Raw genomic sequence first — 18,694 nt, forward strand, 5'->3', positions numbered from 1 at the left:
TCGTCTTCTCTCCGTCTCGAGTTTTGTTCGGGGACCTATAGGCAATTTTTTATGCCTACAGACAACTGGTTGAAACGATCGGAAATGACCAAAAAGCATGAGTTATAGGCTTATAACTCACGAAATGATAATTTTTGGCCACCACAAAATTATTTGGTAGCGAGTCGAAGAAATAAAGAATAGCAAAAAACATAGGTTATAGCTTACGAAATTATGAATTTTATAGCTACAAAATGATTTGATTGCATGTCAAAATGACTAGAAATGGATCATGGATTATATCTCACTAATTCGTGAAATTTGGCCATTCCAAAATTATTTAACAATGGGACTGAAAATGACAAAAAATCTTGCATTATAGCTCATAATTTCATGATTTATTGCCACCATGAAATTGCTTGACAACATGTTGAAGTCATCAAAAATGAAAGTAATTTGTGGGTTGTAGCTCACAAAATCATGAGTTTTTGGTACGACAAAATTATTTGATAACGGATCAAAATAATTAAAATTGGTAAAAAAAATCATGGGTTATTGCTCATGAAATTGTGAAAATTTGTCACCGTGACGTTAGGTCAAAATTAATAAAAATATCAAAAAATCATGAGTTATAGCTCATGAAGTCTTCAATTTTATCCTCTTTGAAATTATATGACAACGGGGCTAAATCACAAAAATAGTCAATAATCGTCGATTATAACTCATTAAATCGTGAAGTTTCACTCCGCAAAATTATTAACCACACGTCGTAATGTCTTTGATTATAACTTACGAAGTAGCTAATATTAGCCACAACAAAATTATTTCACAACTAGTTCAAACCACTCAAAATACCCAAAAGTCATGCATTATAGCTCACAAAATCCTGCCATCAAAGAAATTATTTGATACTAGGTCAAAATGATTGAAAATGGTAAAAAATCATAAATTACAGCTCATGAAATCATAAATTTTAGCCACTGTGAAATTATTTGGTAAGGTCCAAAAAAATCATAAATTACAGCTCATGAAATCATAAATTTTAGCCACTGTGAAATTATTTGGTAAGGTCCAAATGACTAAAAATGGAAAAAAAAATTAGGTTATACCTAATGAAATCCTAAATTTTGACATCAGCAAAACTATTTGTCAATAGTCAATATGACTTAAAATGACTAAATATCACTGGTTATAGCGCCTGAAGCCATAAATTTTGACCACTACAAAATTATTTTGACAAGGAGTCGAAATGACTAAAAATGTCTAAAATTTGAGAGATATAGCTCATGAAAATGTAAATTTTGGCCACAGCAAAATTATTTTACAATAAGTCAAAACGACTTAAAATGGCAGTGTTTGTGGAAAAATTTGCAGTAAAAGAAACGAAGGAAAATTGATTTGTATTCCTTTAATCTCAGTTATAATTAGATTTCCTGATTACAAAAGAGAGGAGAATGATCTGGATTCTCCCCTTTGTTTTAACTCTGTTGAGTTTGTTGTTATTTATAGGGGATTAAGGGGTGTAACCACCTCCTTAATTCGCTCCTAAGTGGGGCTAATGGGATGTAACCGCCCCTTAAATCACTCCTGAGTGGAGTTGTGATCCCCTCAGATCGTGGGAAACGGTTTTGGAACCGTTCAGCTCATGTTTGAACGAGTCAAACGCAGGCTTGCGTTCTGGCATGAATTCTGTGTCCAAACGCAATGCCTAAAAGCTTGAACGCAGCATCTTGGAAGCTCGGACGCAGCGTTTGGAAGCTCATTTGCAGCGATTTAAGAGCTGCGTTTGGCAGCGGATCTGAGCTGCGTTTACAGCAATTTGGAAGCTGCGTTTGTACGATTTAAGAGCTGCGTTTGGCAGCGGATCTGAGCTGCGTTTGGAGCTGGATGTGACCTGCGTTTACAGCGTTTGAAGGCTGCGTTTACAGCGATTTGGAAGCTGCGTTGGCAGCCGAATCTGAGCTGTGTTTGCAGCTTTTGGAGCTGCATTTGTAACTTTTGGAGCTGCATTTGAGCTGCGTTCGTGGCTATGAACGCGGCGTATCTTGATGCTGGTACGTGGGGAGGGCTTCCACGTCTTGATTTGAAGAGACCGTCGATTTGTAGTCTCTTTCTATCGAAGTTTTGTAAAGATCGTCATTTTGTAATCTTTACTTTAGCTCTTTGATATGCAAGAGTCGTCAGATTGTAACTCTCGATGTTGATTGTGAATGCGATTAAACTAGAGCTCTCATCAGTTGTCGTGAATGTCGTCAGATTGTAACCTTCAACGATCTACGTGAAAGTCTTCAAATTGTAGCCTTCTGAAAGTCGTCAGATTGTAACTTCTATCATCGGTGTTTGATGGGGATCAGCTATCTATTGTGATTTTTAGACAGCCTACAGGCAGCCAATCATTGGTATTTATCATAAAATTATGAAATTTTACCACCATGAAATTACTGGCCAACTAGTCAAAATGACTAAAAATGGATTAAAATCTTGGTTATAGCCCTTCAAATTATAAATTTTGAACTCCACAAAATTATTTGCTAAACATGTTTAAGCAATAAAAAAAAGGGTCAAAAATAATAGGCTATAGTTCTTGAAATCATGAATTTTAACATTTATGAAGTTATTTGACCACTACTTAAAACAACTGAAAATAGCTAAAAATCATGGGTTATAACTCAAAATCATAATGTTTTGCCACCAAAAAATTATTTGATAGTGGGTCGAAGAAACAAAGAATCGCAAAAAAATATGGGTTATAGCTCACGAAATCATGAATTTTGACAACCACAAAATTATTTGATTGCATGTCAAAATGACTAAAAAATCATGGATTATATCTCACCAATTCGTAAAATTTGACCATTGCTAAATTATTTAACAACGGGACTAAAAAATTAAAAATCATGCATTAGCTCACGAAATCTTGAATTCTTGCCACCATGAAATTACTTGGCAGCAAATCAAAGTCACTAAAAAGTGAAAACAATCCTTGGGTTGTAGCTAACAAAATCTTGAATTTTTGGAGCCGTTAAACTATTTGATAACAGTTCAAAATGATAAAAAATAATAAAAAATTATAGGTTATAGCTCATGAAATTGGGAATTTTAACCATCGCTACATTAGGTCGAAATGACTAAAAATGTTAAAAAATTGTGGGTTATTGCACATAAAATCTTCAATTTTATCATCCGTGAAATTATATGACAATGGGGGCTAAATTACTAAAAATAGCCAATAATCGTGGGTTATAGCTCATGAAATCGTAAATTTTACACTCCACAAAATTATTTATTGCGGGTCGTAATGACTAAAAACTATAAAACATCTTGGGCTATGGCTCACGAAATAGTTAATTTTGGCCACTGTATGATTATTAGACAATTAGACGAAACCACTGTAGGGTGAATATTTGATTTCCCGGAAGAGGGAGTTTCGTTTGTATTTATAAGAAGGCTTATTACAAACTAATGATCAAATAGTTACAACAGAAGCAGAGGGAAGGCCCTCTTTGTTTTGTGTGGGGACTTTTAGGTGGCTACAGGATGCTTCGCTCGATGCTCGGGTCGAGTCTGCTTCCCTTGGACCGTTCGAATGAGGTTGCTGGAGAGCTTCAGTTCGCAGTAGAAGCTCAACTTGAGAGAGTTCGGGTCTGTTTAGTTCGCCGGCGATCGGAGCTCAGAACTAAGCAGTAGTGCTGCAATGCAAAGAAAGTTTTGCAGAGAGCTTGGTCTCAACTCTTTTTTTTTAAGTTTTGCGACCTCCCCTCCAGTGTGCCGGAAGAGGCTTTTAAATGGGAGAAGGACAACTTTACTCCTCCTTGAATTGTGGGATGTGACCACATCTTCTTCAGAGACGTCTAGCTGTTCCTCGAAACCATGATCGGTCATTCCAGGGATTGTGCTTTATGTCCTGTCACCTACGATGGGAAGGCCCATTCTTGTATGTGAGGCAACAAACGACTACTATCCGAGTGGATTTGACCAGCATTAATGAACCGCATTTATGAGTCCGCAGATCGATGAGGCGTCTGTCCGATCACCAGTACTGTGCGTGACCGCCCGGCGTGCTTTGAGCACGACGCTTTCTCCTTTCCGGTCAGGAGAGGCGGTGAAGTAGGTGTACAGTACTCGAGTGAGTCTAGCCAGCTTGCCGAGTGCCGGCGGACCCAGCTCCAGACTCAGACAGCCGAGGTGAGTCGCATTTATGAATGCTCAGGTTGACTCGACACCTGTCCAGCTCCTTCGCGCTGTGCGCACTGTGGGCGGCCGTTTTGACGGCCCTGGGGTACTGTGCTCTCTCTCCCTTTGGGTCGACCTCAGCGCGTGGGGTAGTGGATACCCAGCTGTACTGACGGTTTTGGGGCTTGCTGGCGGATTCGACTCCGAACTCGGGCAGGCGAGTTGAGCGAAGAGCAAATTTCCGCCATCCTGATCGCTCCTGACTCATGCTGGCGAGTCGACCGTTAGGCGAACCTGGATTTGAGCCCAGTCGATGTCTACGCGGTTTAGGTTCGTGTCAGAGAACTGGGCGTGCGAACTCTTCTCGTAGACCAATTCCCTGTAGACCCATAGAGGTATTTTTTACCGTCTACAACCACTCAAAATACCCAAAATCATGAATTACAGCTAACAAAATCCTGCCACCAAAAATTTTATTTGATATTGGGCCAAAATAATAAAAAAAGGAAAAAATTGTAAGTTATAGCTCAAGAAATTATGAATTTTAGCCACTGTGGAATTATTTGGTAAGGTTCCATTTACTGAAAATAGCAAAAAGTTGTGGGTTATGCCTAACGAAATCCTAAATTTTGGCTCTAGCGAAACTATCTGTCAATAGTCGATATGACTAAAAATGACTAAATATCATTAGTATAGAACAGGAAACCATAAATTTTGACCACCATCAAATTATTTGACAACGGGTCGAAATAACTAATAATTGTGAGATATAGCTCATGAAATCTTCAATTTTAACCTTCATGAAGTTATTTGTCAACATGTCAAAATAACTAAACATGTCCAATAATCATGGTTATAGCTCATTAAATTGTGATTTTGGCCTTCGTAAGATGACATGAAAATAGGTCGAAATGACTAAAAATAGTAAAAAATAGTGGATTATAGCTCACAAAATCGTGTATTTTGGTTATCAGAAGATTATTTGTTAACAAGTTGAAGTGACTAAAAATGACCAAAAATCATGGTTCATTGCTAATGAAATCGTAAATTTTAACATCTATAAAATTATTTGTTAATAAGTCGAAATAACTAAAAATGATCAATATTAGTGGATAACCCATAAAATCATGACTTTTGGTCACCACGAAATTATTTGATAAGGTCACCACGAAATTATTTGATAATGGCTCAAAACAACTAAAAATGGATAGAAATCATTGATTATAATTCATGAAATCATGAATTTGGCCACTGCAAAATTATATGACAATGGGTCAAATTGACTAAAAATAGCCTAAAATCGACGGTTATAACTCACAAAATCTTGAAATTTAGCAACCACAAAATTATTTGTCAACGGGTCAAAACTTTTAAAAATAACCAAAAATCATGGGTTATGGCTCACAAAATCGTGAATTTTGCCCACTATAAAATTATTGGACAACGGGTCAAAATGAATAATAATGGACAAAATCATAGGTTACTAATCACGAAATTGTAATTTTTTACCACTAAGAAATTAACAATGGCTCAAAACAACTAACAATTGCAAAAATTATTGGTTATAGCCTATGAAATCATAAACTTTGAACTCTAGATAATTATTTACCATTGGTTCGAAGCTACTAATTAAAATGAAAAAAAAAGTTAGTTATAGCTCATAAAATTATAAAATTTGGCTACCGTGAAATTATTTGTAAAGGGGTCAAAATGAATAAAAAAGACAAAAAGTCATGGATTATAGATTAAGAAATCGTGAATTTATAATTATTTTACAATGGATCGAAACGACTAAAAATGACCTAAAGTAATGGGTTATAGCTTACTAAATCATGAATTTGGTTGCCATAACATTTTTGACGACAGAACTAAGCGACTAAAAATGGTAAAAAATAGTGGGTTACATCCCATGAATTTTGAATTTCAGCGACTGTAAAATCCTTTGTCAAAAGGTTCAAATGACTAGAAATAACGAAAAATCATGGATTATAGCTCATAAAAACATAAATTTTGGCCACTACAAAATTAATTGATAGTAGGTCGAAACAACTTAAAATGGCCAACAATCATAAGTTATTTATCATAAAATTATGAATTTTTACCACCATAAAATTATTAGCCAACTCCTCAACATGACTAAAAATGGATAAAAATCTTGGTTATAGCCCATAAAATTATAAATTTTAAAATCTGCAAAACCATTAGCTAACATGTTCGACCAATAAAAAAGGCCAAAAATCATCGGTTATAGCTCACAAAATCATGATTTTTAGCCACCATAAATTTATTTGATTCCACATCGAAGAAACTAAGAATAGGAAAAAAATGAGCTATACATCACGAAATCATGAATTTTGGCAACCACAAAATTATTTGATTGCACATCAAAATGACTAGAAATAGCTAAAAAATCATGGATTATATCTTACTAATTCGTAAATATTGGCAATTGCCAAATTATTTAACAACAGGACTAAATATGATAAAAAAATCATGCATTATAGCTCATAAATTCATGAATTATTACCAAATCGATTGAAATGACTAAAATTGACCTAAACTCATGGGTTGTAGCTCACTAAATCATGAATATTAGATATGATAAAATTGTTTGGCAACAGGTCAAAAGACTAAAAATGACCAAAAAGCACAGGCTATAACTCACACAAGCTTTAATTTTGGCATTCACAAAATTATTTGATAATAGGGCGAAACAAGTAAAAATCTTAATAGTCTTGGGTTATAGCTCATAAAATCGTGAACTTTAGCCTCTATGAAATTATTTCGCAACAGGCTGAATGACTAAAAATGACCAAAAATCAAGGGTTATATAGCTCATAAAATTGTAATTTTGGTCACTTCGTATCTATTTGACAACAGGCCAAAACGACTAAAAGTGACCAAAACTCATGCAATATAGCTCATGAAATATTTAAATTTGGACTACGCGAAATTATTTAGCAACTGGTCGAACTGGCTAAAAATAGCTAATAATAGCGGATTATAGATCATGAAATCGTGAATATTGGCTCCATCAAAATTATTTGACAACAGGACAAAATGACTTAAAATGGCCAAAATTAGTGGATTATAGCTCACAAAATCGTGAGTTTTGCCCATTGTGAAATTATTTGACAATGGGCTAAAATGACTAAAAATAGTCAGAAGTTATGGATTATAGCTCACGAAATCATGAATTTTGGCTACCACGAATTTATTTTATAATGTATTGAAATGATTAAAAATGGCCAAAACCGTGAGGTATAACTCAGGAAATTGTGAACTTTGGTCATCAGGAAATTATTTGACAACAGGTCAAAACAATTAAAATGTCCAAAAATTAGAGTACAACTCATCAAATCTTTAATTTTGGCATCCGCAAAATTATTTGCCAACATATCGAAATGAGTAAAAGCAGCCAGTAATTGTGGGTTATAACTCATGTAATTGTGAATTTTAGCACCCATGAAATTATATGACAATGGGCCAAACTGACTAAATATAGCCTAAAATCGAGGGGTATAGCTCACAAAATCATGAATTTTAGACCCCATGAAATTATTTGTCAACGAATCGAAACGACTAAAAATAGCAAAAAATTATAGGTAATAAATAGCTCATGAAATCGTAAAATTTGGCCACTGTAAAATTATTTGACAACATATCAAAATGATTAAAAATGGCCAAAAAGCTATGTTATAAGCTCACAATATGGTGAATTATTGTCACTGAGTAATTATTTGACAACAACTTGAAATGACCAAAAATAGCTAAAATTAGTGGTTATAAGTTTGGACTCCAGATAATTATTTATAATTATTTACCGTTGGCTCGAAACTCTTAAAATGAAAAAGAATTGTTAGGTATAGCTCACAAAATCATGAATTTTAGTCATCACGAAATTATTCTTCAATAGGTCAAAACAACTACAAATACGAATATCCATGAGTTGTAGCATAAGAAATAATGAATTTTGTCCACGAGGGGATTATTTGACAATGGATCGAAACGATTAAAAATGACAAAGAGTTGTGGGTTAGCTTACTAAATCATGAATTTTAGCTGCCATGAATTACTTGACAACTGGTCGAACGACCAAAAATAATCAAAAATCATGGGTTGTAGCTCATACAATCATTAATTTTGGCATTCATGGAATTATTTGATTGCAAGTCGGAACAAGTAAAAAATCATCAAAAACTATGGGTTATAACTAATGAAATCATAAATTTTACCCTCTGCAAAATTATTTGGCAACATGTTGAAATGACTAAAATTGACCGAAAATCATGGGTTATATAGCTCACAAAATTATAATTTCGGTCACCGCGTAATTATTTGACAACGGGCCAAAATGACTAAAATTTGTTCGATATAACTCATGAAATCTTTAAATTTGGCCTACGTGAAATTATTTTCCAACTAGTGGAAATGGCTGAAAATAGCTAATAATAGTGGATTATAATTCATGAAATCATCAATTTTGGTTTTTGTAAAATTATTTGTCAATGGGTCGAAATGACTAAAAATAACCAAAATTAGTAGATTATAGCTCACGAAATCATGAGTTTTGACCATCACAAAATTATTTGACAATGGGTTAAAACGATTGAAAATTGCTATAAATTATGGATTATAGTTTACAAAATTGTTAATTTTTGTTATTGTGAAATTATTTGATAACACGTCAAAACGACTAAAAATAGTAAAAAATCATTAGTTAACTCCTAAACTCAGTGAATTTCGGTCACCACGACGTTATACCGAAGAAATTGTATACAGTATTTTTGCTTTCTTTCAAATCCCAATTCATTCTCTCAAATAATATTCAACGAAACACTCTCTCCTCTATATCTTCGAACGACGGAGCTACTCTCCTTCACTTGAGCTGCGAAAGATACAGGCCCATTAAGGCGAGGAATAGAATGCACTCTTTGTGTCTCCTTCGCTTGGGCTTCAAAAGAAACAAGCCCAATATGGCGAGGAATACGATCCACTCTCAATTCCTGCTCCCAAGTATACAAGGGTTTTTCCAAACTACATTAAATTACATGAAAACCACCGTCATTTTTAATTTACTAATTGAGATGCACGTGCAATATACGTGGTTGAATATCATGATTATTTAAATCGATAATAATAGAGTAAAAAAAAATAAAGTTTTTTTAGATTGATCATCAACTCAATAATCTCTCTCTTAAATAAAATATTGGCATTGTTTCCTTTAACTCATACTATGGCTACGTGATCTACTATTTGTGAGTTATAAACATATTAATCTAATACAACACCTCTATTTATTAGTATCTTAAAGTCTTCAAAAGATGGGTGATCATTCAATTCATAAAAGAATTTTACATATGAATTTACTTGCAATATGTCCATTAAACTTTTAGTTGTGGTTTGACTCATATTCACATTAACTTTTAGTTATTGTTTCACTCATATTTATATTATCTAATATTCTCATTTAATTTTATAGCTCATTTTCTGTATCATAGAAGTAAAACTGACAGTATAAATAATTATTTTCTTACGAAATTAGAACAGGAAGATAATGATATATTTCGCTATGTGCTCTAAATATAATATTTTTTTTTCTTTGATACAAGGTTCCTATCAAATCTTACCCTAAACAATGTGAATAAAAAATACAATTATAACTCATTTGTCTAGGGCAATTGTATTGTATATAGGATACATAACTCATCTGGAATATCCACATCTGCTAAGTGGATTTTATTGTTGTGAGAGCAATATGTTAGATGCTGTATTCAAACTTTTTTACTCTATAAAAGACACAAGAATTTGGAGTGCGTAGCTTGTATATCGTACCGAACATATTGATTCATGAAGAATTTTTCCTAATAACAATATTATTACAGCGATATTACTATATATGATATTTTTAAATAAATTATAAAGTATATATATGGAAACCTCGATGCTTATAGTTAGTAGTTGGGTTCCACAAAATATGTTAACTTTATATTGTAGTTTGCTATTTGTAGTATTATTGGTAATATCATTACATTTCCTTATTAGCTTATTATTCACACTTTTCTGATGTAAGTTCTCTTTTGCTAATCATTTGATTGGCTATATTTAGTTTTTATAGTATCAGAGATTAAAATATTCTCTTCTACTTAAAAAGTGTTAATATAATTTTCTTAAAAATATATATACACATAGTAGCAATAGTATGTACTTCACTTCAACTCAAACATTAGTTTGAAGTCATTTAGAGTGAGGTCCTTTCTACGCTAAAATGGTGATATAGTAATTACCGAGTCTAAAAGTCAAAGAAGAAATTTCTACAAAGAAAAAGTAATTTCATGTGTCAAATTAAGAAGTAATTTGTAAATTATACATGGGCAGTGCAGATAACTATAAAAAGCAATGTATATATCTTCATAAAAACTTCATAGTGAGTGACCAACTATAATCATCCTAATTTAAGCATAATTAATTATTATTTTAGTTACTAATTTGATACGCTTAACTATGAAATAAATCTCTAGTAAAAATAGAAATTGAGATTGTATTATGTTGTTGGTAAATAAATAAATGTTATTAGAGCCCTTCTTTATATTAAATTTAAAAGTAATAATTTAAATTATTAAGCACCAAATATTAGCTCCTACGAGAAAGTAAAGTAATATATGGTCTATATACGTTTATAGTCAATCAATCAAATGTATTAAATTTATGATGACCACAGTCAAAATTATATGGTGGGTTCACATTATAATTTATAAAAAAATAGTACATTAAATCAAAAATGTTTTAACCACTATATAGGTTATCTGAAATTTTTTACATATATAAACTATATTGCCTAGGAGTAGTGATGTGCGCACTTAACTATGGTCTAATAATCTTATCGTCATTGTTTCCTTCAATCCAAACTGGTCTACTATTTGTGAGTTATAAACATATTAATCTAGTACAACATCTCTATTTATTAGTATCTTGAAGTCTTCAAAAGATGGGTGACCATTCAATTCGTAAAGGAATTTTTATATGAAATTTTTGCATATATAAATTACACTGCCTAGGAACAGTGATGTATTATATACTTAACTATAACCTAATAATCTTAAGAACAACTTACTCTTCAATACATCATTAATTAACGTATTTATGCATTATACTAAAAACACAATGAAAATTTAGAAAGCTACAAAAAAAAACACCATAAAAATTTAAAAATTTGTAAAAAAAACACCCTAAAATTTTTAATTTACAAATACACAAAACTATTAAACATTACATTTAAATCAAGAAATTACAAAAAATCATTTAAAATTTTTAAACTTTGGAGAGGTAATTTGCAATATGCTGAACTTTAAGGGTGTTTTTTCTGTAAATTTAAATTTTAATAAATTTTCAATCATTTATGTTCTTTTCAAAAAAGTTATGGGTAATTTTGACCATGAAAGGTTTTTCCTAAATCTAAAAATGAGTATGATATTTTTTGTAAAATTTTAGTTTTCTAGGGGTTGTTAGTAATTTTATATATTCATTTTTGTGTCCATAGGTTAGAAATTCTCATGGTATTTTTTTTATAAATTATGAGTTTTAAGGGATTTTTTTAATTTTTTAAACTTATAAGCCTTTTCTACAGATTGTAAATTATTTATAGACTATTTATAATTCCTATGCTTTCAAATTACTAATGAGTTTGAAATACTGAGTGTGTTATTTATAAATTTTGAATTTTAAGGTTTTGTTTGTATTTTTTAAAACTTTAAGGGTTTTTTATTTAAATTATAAATTATGTAGGGGATATTTTTAATTTCTATATTTTCAATGTACTATTAGGTTTGAAATTATTAGTTTTTTTTTATAAATTTACAATTCTGAGGGTTTTATTTTACAATTTGTAAAAAGTTCAGAGTGTTTATTGCAAATTTCATAAATTTTTGGGGGTTGTTTGTGTTATTTGGAGGTTTTTAGTGTGTTTATAAGTTTGAAATTTTGAAGATGTTTTTTATAAAATTTGAATTTTAGGGGTGTTTTTGTAATTTTTAAAATTTATAATATATTTTCTCCAAAGTTAAAAAACTTTAGTTTTTAGCTAGCATATATTTTTAGATTTCTCACTGAATTGAAATAAGTAAAATTTATAACTTTCAAGACGTTTTAATAAGATTTTAAATTTACAGGGGTGTTTTTGTAATTTAAAAAACTTAGAGGATTTTTTTACAAAGTCCAAAATTTTTTAGGTGCTGGCTAGTATATGTTTTTTAGATTTCTCTATGAACTGATATAAGTAAAGGATTTGAATTATATCAAACATATTCTCTTTATCCAATAACATGTTAAGTCTCATTTTAAATATGATAAATTAATTAGTTACTAATTCATAGAAGATAAGATAATTAGAATAGATTAGGATAATAATATAATATTTAAAAAAATTAACATTAATACTGATCATGAAATTTTTTTACCGAACATAAATTATATTTTAAATTAATTTTTATTACAATTAACTATCTTCTTATCAAAGTTTTCACTAATAGATTAAAATTATTTTTAAAAACTCCGACATGTAATTGTATTTTTCTAACGTTTGGTTCTTATTAGAATAACTTGAGCCTAAATATTTTAATTTTTAAGTTTATTTGCCCTTTTCCAGTAAAAACTTGATTAGAAGTTGTTAATAGCAACAAAAACTAACTTTAAAAATAATTAATATATCAGTTAAAAAAAGAATGATGATTTATATATAATTATCTCATTTTAAAGACGGGATCTATTAAAAAGAGAAAAACCCCAAATAAATATCCAAGAAAACAAGCTCTTATCTAATATCTAAAATCTTCTGTACGCAATGGAGCTGCTCTCCTTCACTCCCGCCCCCCGACTCCACCTCCATCTCCGCCCCTTCTCCCTTCCCCGCTCCCTCCTCCTCCTCCCCCAGTTTCCAGCGTCTTCTCTCCCTCCCTTTCACCGTCTCCGCCAGCAGCTCCGTCGCCGTCGGCGCGGAGACCGAGGAGGATGAGTTTCCAGCCGAGGTTAGAGTCACCGAGGCGACACAGCCCCGCTCAAGCGTGAGCTCCTCCCTCCACCCTCAATTTTGGTTGACTTTGTCAGGATTTAAGAATATGTCGTCGTTAATTGGGTTGGGTTTTTTTTTATCGTTCCCGCGCCGTAACATGGGTTTTAGCATCTGAAGTTTTATCTTGTTTTATTTGTAGGTCAGATTAACTGTGGAGGTTCCACCGGCCGTGTGCCAAGAATGCCACAAGAAGGTTTTAGTTGAGTATTCCAAGCAAGTGAAGGTAAATTCTTTTATTTCTCTCCTTCTTTTATCTAATACCCCAAATTTCCGTCGCCGACGTGAATCCTGTTCTTTCGTTTAGTTCTGTTAACGGTTAATTACCCCCTCGATTAAGCTATCCTCTCTTCATTTCCCCCGTTACCTCACTCAGCCCTCACCACAGCTTCGGAGTTTTGATGTGGCGGCGTGGTCCTTGGTATGGTATCAGGGCCCCCTGTTCAATTCAGACGGGCCACGGATGTAAAACGGATTTTAAATTAAATTGCTACTGCCTCGCGAGCACGGCTTTTGGTTCTGCCTTTTTGGGCTGGCGGGGAATGTGAGTGTAACACTGTAGAGCTCAGTCCTTACCATAGCTTCGGAGTTTTTGTGTAGCGGCGGGGTCCTTTGACATCCTTTGTGCGCCAAACAGTCACAATCGATTCGCTTTGAACTTGTACTCAATAGGACAACCTCTGACATCCTATGAATGTACTCGTTTCTTATCTTGCCCCTTTCTGTATGTCCACAAGATTTAGCTTCTGTCCCAAATCATCATTGTTTTGTTTAATGATTTGGCTTCTGATCTAAATCTCATGATGAATATTTCCTAAAATGTCTATTTAAACATGTTTCGGTGTCTTAAGTTATATCTACTGCAGGCTATGCATCTTTGCTGTGTGGTTGCTTATAAGAATCTTTGTTCAAATTGAATATGAATTTGGTATGCAGGTCCCTGGATTTCGCCCTGGGAAGAGAATCCCAGAAAATATACTTATAAACTATGTTGGCAAGCAAAATGTTCAGGGAGCAACAATAGAAGCAATATTGAAGAAAACCCTTCCTCATGCAGTGTCTTCGGTATGTGCTAGTCCATCAATCAATCATTTTTATGTTAATCTAATAAGTGATCACAGTTTTAATACCTTAAACCTGTTCTTTGCATTACTGAGCTTTAGCATTTATTTAGGTAGAAGGAAGAGCCTTAAAGGATTCCCATCCGACATCAATAACCAAGTTCTCAGATATGAGTGACACCTTTTCCCTACAAGATATTCTAAGGTTGGTTGTGCTTCCTGTAGTTAAGTTCTGTCTGGATTGTATCTGCCTCTAGTAGGTTTTTGTTCTCTTATACTTTTGTTTGGCTTCCAGATATGATGTGATGGTGGATGTGGCTCCGGAAGTCAAATGGCTATCAGAAAGTAAATACAAGAATTTGAAGGTTGTTGTTGAGCTAGACGATAGTATTAATGCCCAAAATGCAGCTGAGAAAGAGTTTACACGGCGTTGTAAGTCTCTAGGAGCACTGAAAATTGTAACCGATAGAGGCCTGCAGGTAAATTTTGACAATTTAGATCAGTGGTGAGCCTTCTGTTTTGTGGTATACATGGTCCTGTGCCAATTTCTGCTATTAGCTACTAGCTTTTCCTCCAAGGAAGCTTACACCGTCTATAATTTATAATCTTTTGAAAGATTCAATGTATAAATACAATTTGATATTTCTGTAGAATATAGTTGAAAGAAAGCGGGTTTTGGGTGGGGTTTGATTCCAGTTTTGGAATTTTGTAGATTGGTGATCTTGTGGTTCTTGATATATTTGCAACAACAGTTGAGGAAGATGAATCAAAAGCCCAAAAAATTCCATCTGCTGAGAGGAAAGGTTTGTACAACTTAGTCATATACCTCATATACGGCATTGACGTAATCCGTCTATCTACATGACGAGAAGATGGTTTTATGATAAGGAATTTGATTAAATTATGTTGTAGGGGTCCTTCTGGTAAATGGAGAAGTTTGTAGAGTTTTATTTCCTAATCCTGCGTTTGTAAGCTTCACTTAGTGTGTCTTTAACCACTGTAAGTGAACTTTATCAGTTTCTCTTTGCAGGATTTCACTTGGACACAGAAGAAAGTGACAACCTCCTTCCTGGATTTCTTGATGCCATTTCTGGAATTAGGCCAGATGAGACAAGGTCATTTCCTCTTCAGTTTCCTGAATCATGGGAACAAGAAAATCTTCGAGGTGTTAATTCTCAGTTTACTGTAAGTTTTACTATCCCCTAGTAACTTCATATTAAAATTGACAACAATTTGGATTTTATGACCTTTTGAGCAGTTTGCTGCAAGTGGTCTAGTCATAACTAATTCAATTGCTTGCACTTTCTACTTCTAGGTTGTGTGCAAAGAACTCTTTTATAGAGAACTACCCAAATTGGAGGACTCTCTTGCTGAAAAGCTCCTTCCTGGATGCAGCATAACTCTTTTATAGAGAACTACCCAAATTGGAGGACTCTCTTGCTGAAAAGCTCCTTCCTGGATGCAGCACCCTAAATCAGGTTAGTACTACCCAAATTGGAGGACTCTCTTGCTGAAAAGCTCCTTCCTGGATGCAGCACCCTAAATCAGGTTAGTCTCATCTTTTTCTTTTTTTTCCTAGATATATGTATCCTTAAAGTTACTATAATCATACCATAATTTTTTATAAGCTGATAACTTTCAGAACATGGCTATGCAAGACATGGTACTGGAATGAAGGATGTTTTCTCTAACTTTGGGTTGCTAATAGCTTCGTATAAGTGTTTCCTAGGTTCAAGAAGCAATATTCGAGAGATGCAAAGAAGCTGAACAAACTGCAATAGAACAAGCTACTGATAATGCTATTCTCGATCAACTATGCAAGGTGAGTAAAAAATTCCAGGGACAGTCGGTTTTTCTGTTAATTACTCAAATATTCATTTAATATTACTTTATTCTTTATTTGAGCGTTAGTGATTCATCTGTTTGTCCTTTTGTGTAAAAAAATTCTTCTAAAAAATTCATTACTTTAATGTTAATTTCAGCTGGTTGAAGTTGATATTCCTGAATCCTTGTTTGAAGAACAAGGCAGACAACTATATGGGGCCAATCTCCTGCAAATACATGTAAAGGCTGAACTAAAATTACCTTGTTTGTAGTGTACTTGATTAGTTCTGATCTCATCCTTGAACAGGCAAGCAACAAACTTAGTGAGCAGCAGTTAGCATCTCTATCAAGCGAAAAAGCAGTAAAGACATACCTCGAAAGCCAAAGGGATACCATAACAAATATAGTAAAACAGATGTTGGTGGTGGCTGAGATTTTCAAGGGCGAGAATCTGGAGGTATGGATATGGTTGAGTACCTATTTTTCCTTACTGCTTTGTATTTTTCGCTTGCTAGAATGGAGAATTTATTGTCATGTACAAGTTAAATACGTGTTGTTAAGCTCGTGGAAATGTTACTTCTTGTGTTGGAGGAGAGTTCATTAACTCTATAGTGAAATGTAATTACACTTCTCCCACCTTTTCCTTCAAAAGGAAACTGTTTCTAGTTCTCAGTTCTTATCTATATAAAGAATTATGAGGCAATTAAATTTCAAACCAAATTTGGAGCATTTTCCTTCAAATATATTGATATAAAAGATGTTTTTGTTTTATTGAACTCTTTTGTGCTTCATATTTTTTGATCTTGCACTTTATTTTAAGTGGGCAATTAAATTTTGAGGTATCCTTTTCCATAGAGAAAATGCTTTTTTTTATTCCTTATTTGTAATCAATCGCTAATATTATTTTTTTCTCCTTGTCACTTTGCTATTCAATTTATACAAATTAATGACAAATATGTTGATTAAATCTGAAATGATGTGGGCACCATGGTGTTTGTATTGAAGTGATGGACTAGTTTTTCCTCCAATCATGTTATCCACACCTTATTTCCCTCCAAAAAAATGTTATTTACAACATCTTTTGAGTGGCAATGTTATTGACAACATATACCTCTACTCATTGAATGCATGTTTTAAAGTGTTGATGAGGTACTGAGGGTTGATTTTGTTGCAGTATCCGACAGAAGAATTGGTTAAAGAGGTTCAAAAGTCTGTGGCAGAGTTCAAACGCCATAATCAAGAGTATGATGAGGAACGCATCAAAGACCAGGTTTATTTTTATCCATAAATGCTTATAATTTATTTTATTTATTTTTCTTTTCATTGATGATTCATGTTATCGGTTTGGTTAGATCTTTTGACCTTAGTATAGATGTAAGAACACTTAATTCGTTTGATAATGTATGCATTTGATCTATGTTTTTCCATAAAAATACACATGTTTCGCACTCAAAATAAGCATCAGAAGACATTATTTCCCCAGTTAGGTTGTGATGTCACATTGGAATCGTTGGAATCACATGTCGATAAATCACTTTTTGCCTTCAACTGAAAAAGACTGAACTACCCACTAAACCGAGGGGAAAAGAAATGTTGTTTGAAATTCAGGGGGTCTAACTGCTAACAGAAAACTATAGGGGTATAAGTGGCTAAACCTCCATTCTACAAGTGTTGTATCTGCAAGTAAGCGGTTTTTTTTCAACGTTGAATAGCTTTTCCCATGGATTTTGTAGGTGCAAGATGTCCTAGAGGGAGCAAAGGTGCTTGAATGGCTGAGAGAGAACTCTGAGATCGAATTTGTGAAAAAGTGAGGGTTATGTAGTCCAGGCATGGGCGATATTTCTGACTAGAACTGCATCCATGGGTTCGATTTCGGAGTTGGTTTAGTCAATTCATTTCAAATCAAATGCACAGAAAATGGAGGGACTTCAAGCCACCATTCCAAACTTTCTATGCTCTGTCGTCAGTGAAATGAGCTTTGTATGCAATAACCAAATCTGTACTTTTCTTATTGAGTAATAAATTTGAGATCTTTGACTGAGCAGAGATCCGCATTCATGTCCAAGTCTCTTTTACGCTTAGGTAGGCTTCCCCATTTCACCTAAGGAAGGTTATTCATTGTTGTATTTTGGAGGTAAAAGGGATGATTTTGGACACGTTGCTTTTTGATGTTATTTATTAGCACATTGAGTTGGAACTTTTACTTTTGGTATTATTGATTTGTTGGAACACTAGCAGGACAACTATTCCAGTTGGGACAAAATTGTCCCACTTTTATAGAATTTTTTTTCCCGACTCAAATTTTGACTCATTCATCATGTTGGAGTAAATTAGGGGCAAGTGAGGTAATTTACAAGCATTCATATATTAACTAACTACTAGATGTTAATTATATTAAATACTTAAAATATTCAAATAGTATATATTAGATAAATACTTGAGTAATTTATAATTTTAAGTTCATTACTATTATATTATTAATTATAAGAAAGTAAATTATAATATAATATAATATTTTATAGTATAATATTATTTTATGTTATATTGCATATATCATAAATATAATCTTCTTATTTTATAATTTATAGCATGA

At 33.1% G+C, this 18,694-nt stretch overlaps 1 protein-coding gene across 1 annotated transcript; it reads left to right on the forward strand.

Annotated features, from left to right (window-relative positions):
- LOC109830244 (trigger factor-like protein TIG, Chloroplastic) lies at window positions 5,963-18,326 on the forward strand. The gene is made up of 15 exons (XM_020397460.1): window positions 5,963-6,037; window positions 12,951-13,211; window positions 13,359-13,442; window positions 14,153-14,281; window positions 14,391-14,482; window positions 14,573-14,756; window positions 14,990-15,080; window positions 15,308-15,462; window positions 15,593-15,646; window positions 15,708-15,755; window positions 16,007-16,099; window positions 16,260-16,340; window positions 16,409-16,558; window positions 17,276-17,371; window positions 17,835-18,326. The coding sequence occupies exons 1-15, from the start codon at window positions 5,963-5,965 to the stop codon at window positions 17,910-17,912; spliced, it is 1,671 nt and encodes a 556-aa protein (XP_020253049.1). The 3' UTR covers window positions 17,913-18,326.

The sequence above is a fragment of the Asparagus officinalis genome, chromosome 1 (genome assembly GCF_001876935.1).
Source record: "Asparagus officinalis chromosome 1, Aspof.V1, whole genome shotgun sequence".
Classification (NCBI taxonomy): domain Eukaryota; kingdom Viridiplantae; phylum Streptophyta; class Magnoliopsida; order Asparagales; family Asparagaceae; genus Asparagus; species Asparagus officinalis.

Excerpts from the sequence above, each read along its gene's own strand:
- LOC109830244 (XM_020397460.1), top strand. The coding sequence starts at position 5,963 with ATGGGTTATAGCTTACTAAATCATGAATTTGGTTGCCATAACATTTTT. Across the intron at positions 13,212-13,358 it reads CGACACAGCCCCGCTCAAGC|GTCAGATTAACTGTGGAGGT; the intron begins GTGAGCTCCTCC and ends TTTTATTTGTAG. Across the intron at positions 14,483-14,572 it reads TCCCTACAAGATATTCTAAG|ATATGATGTGATGGTGGATG; the intron begins GTTGGTTGTGCT and ends TTTGGCTTCCAG.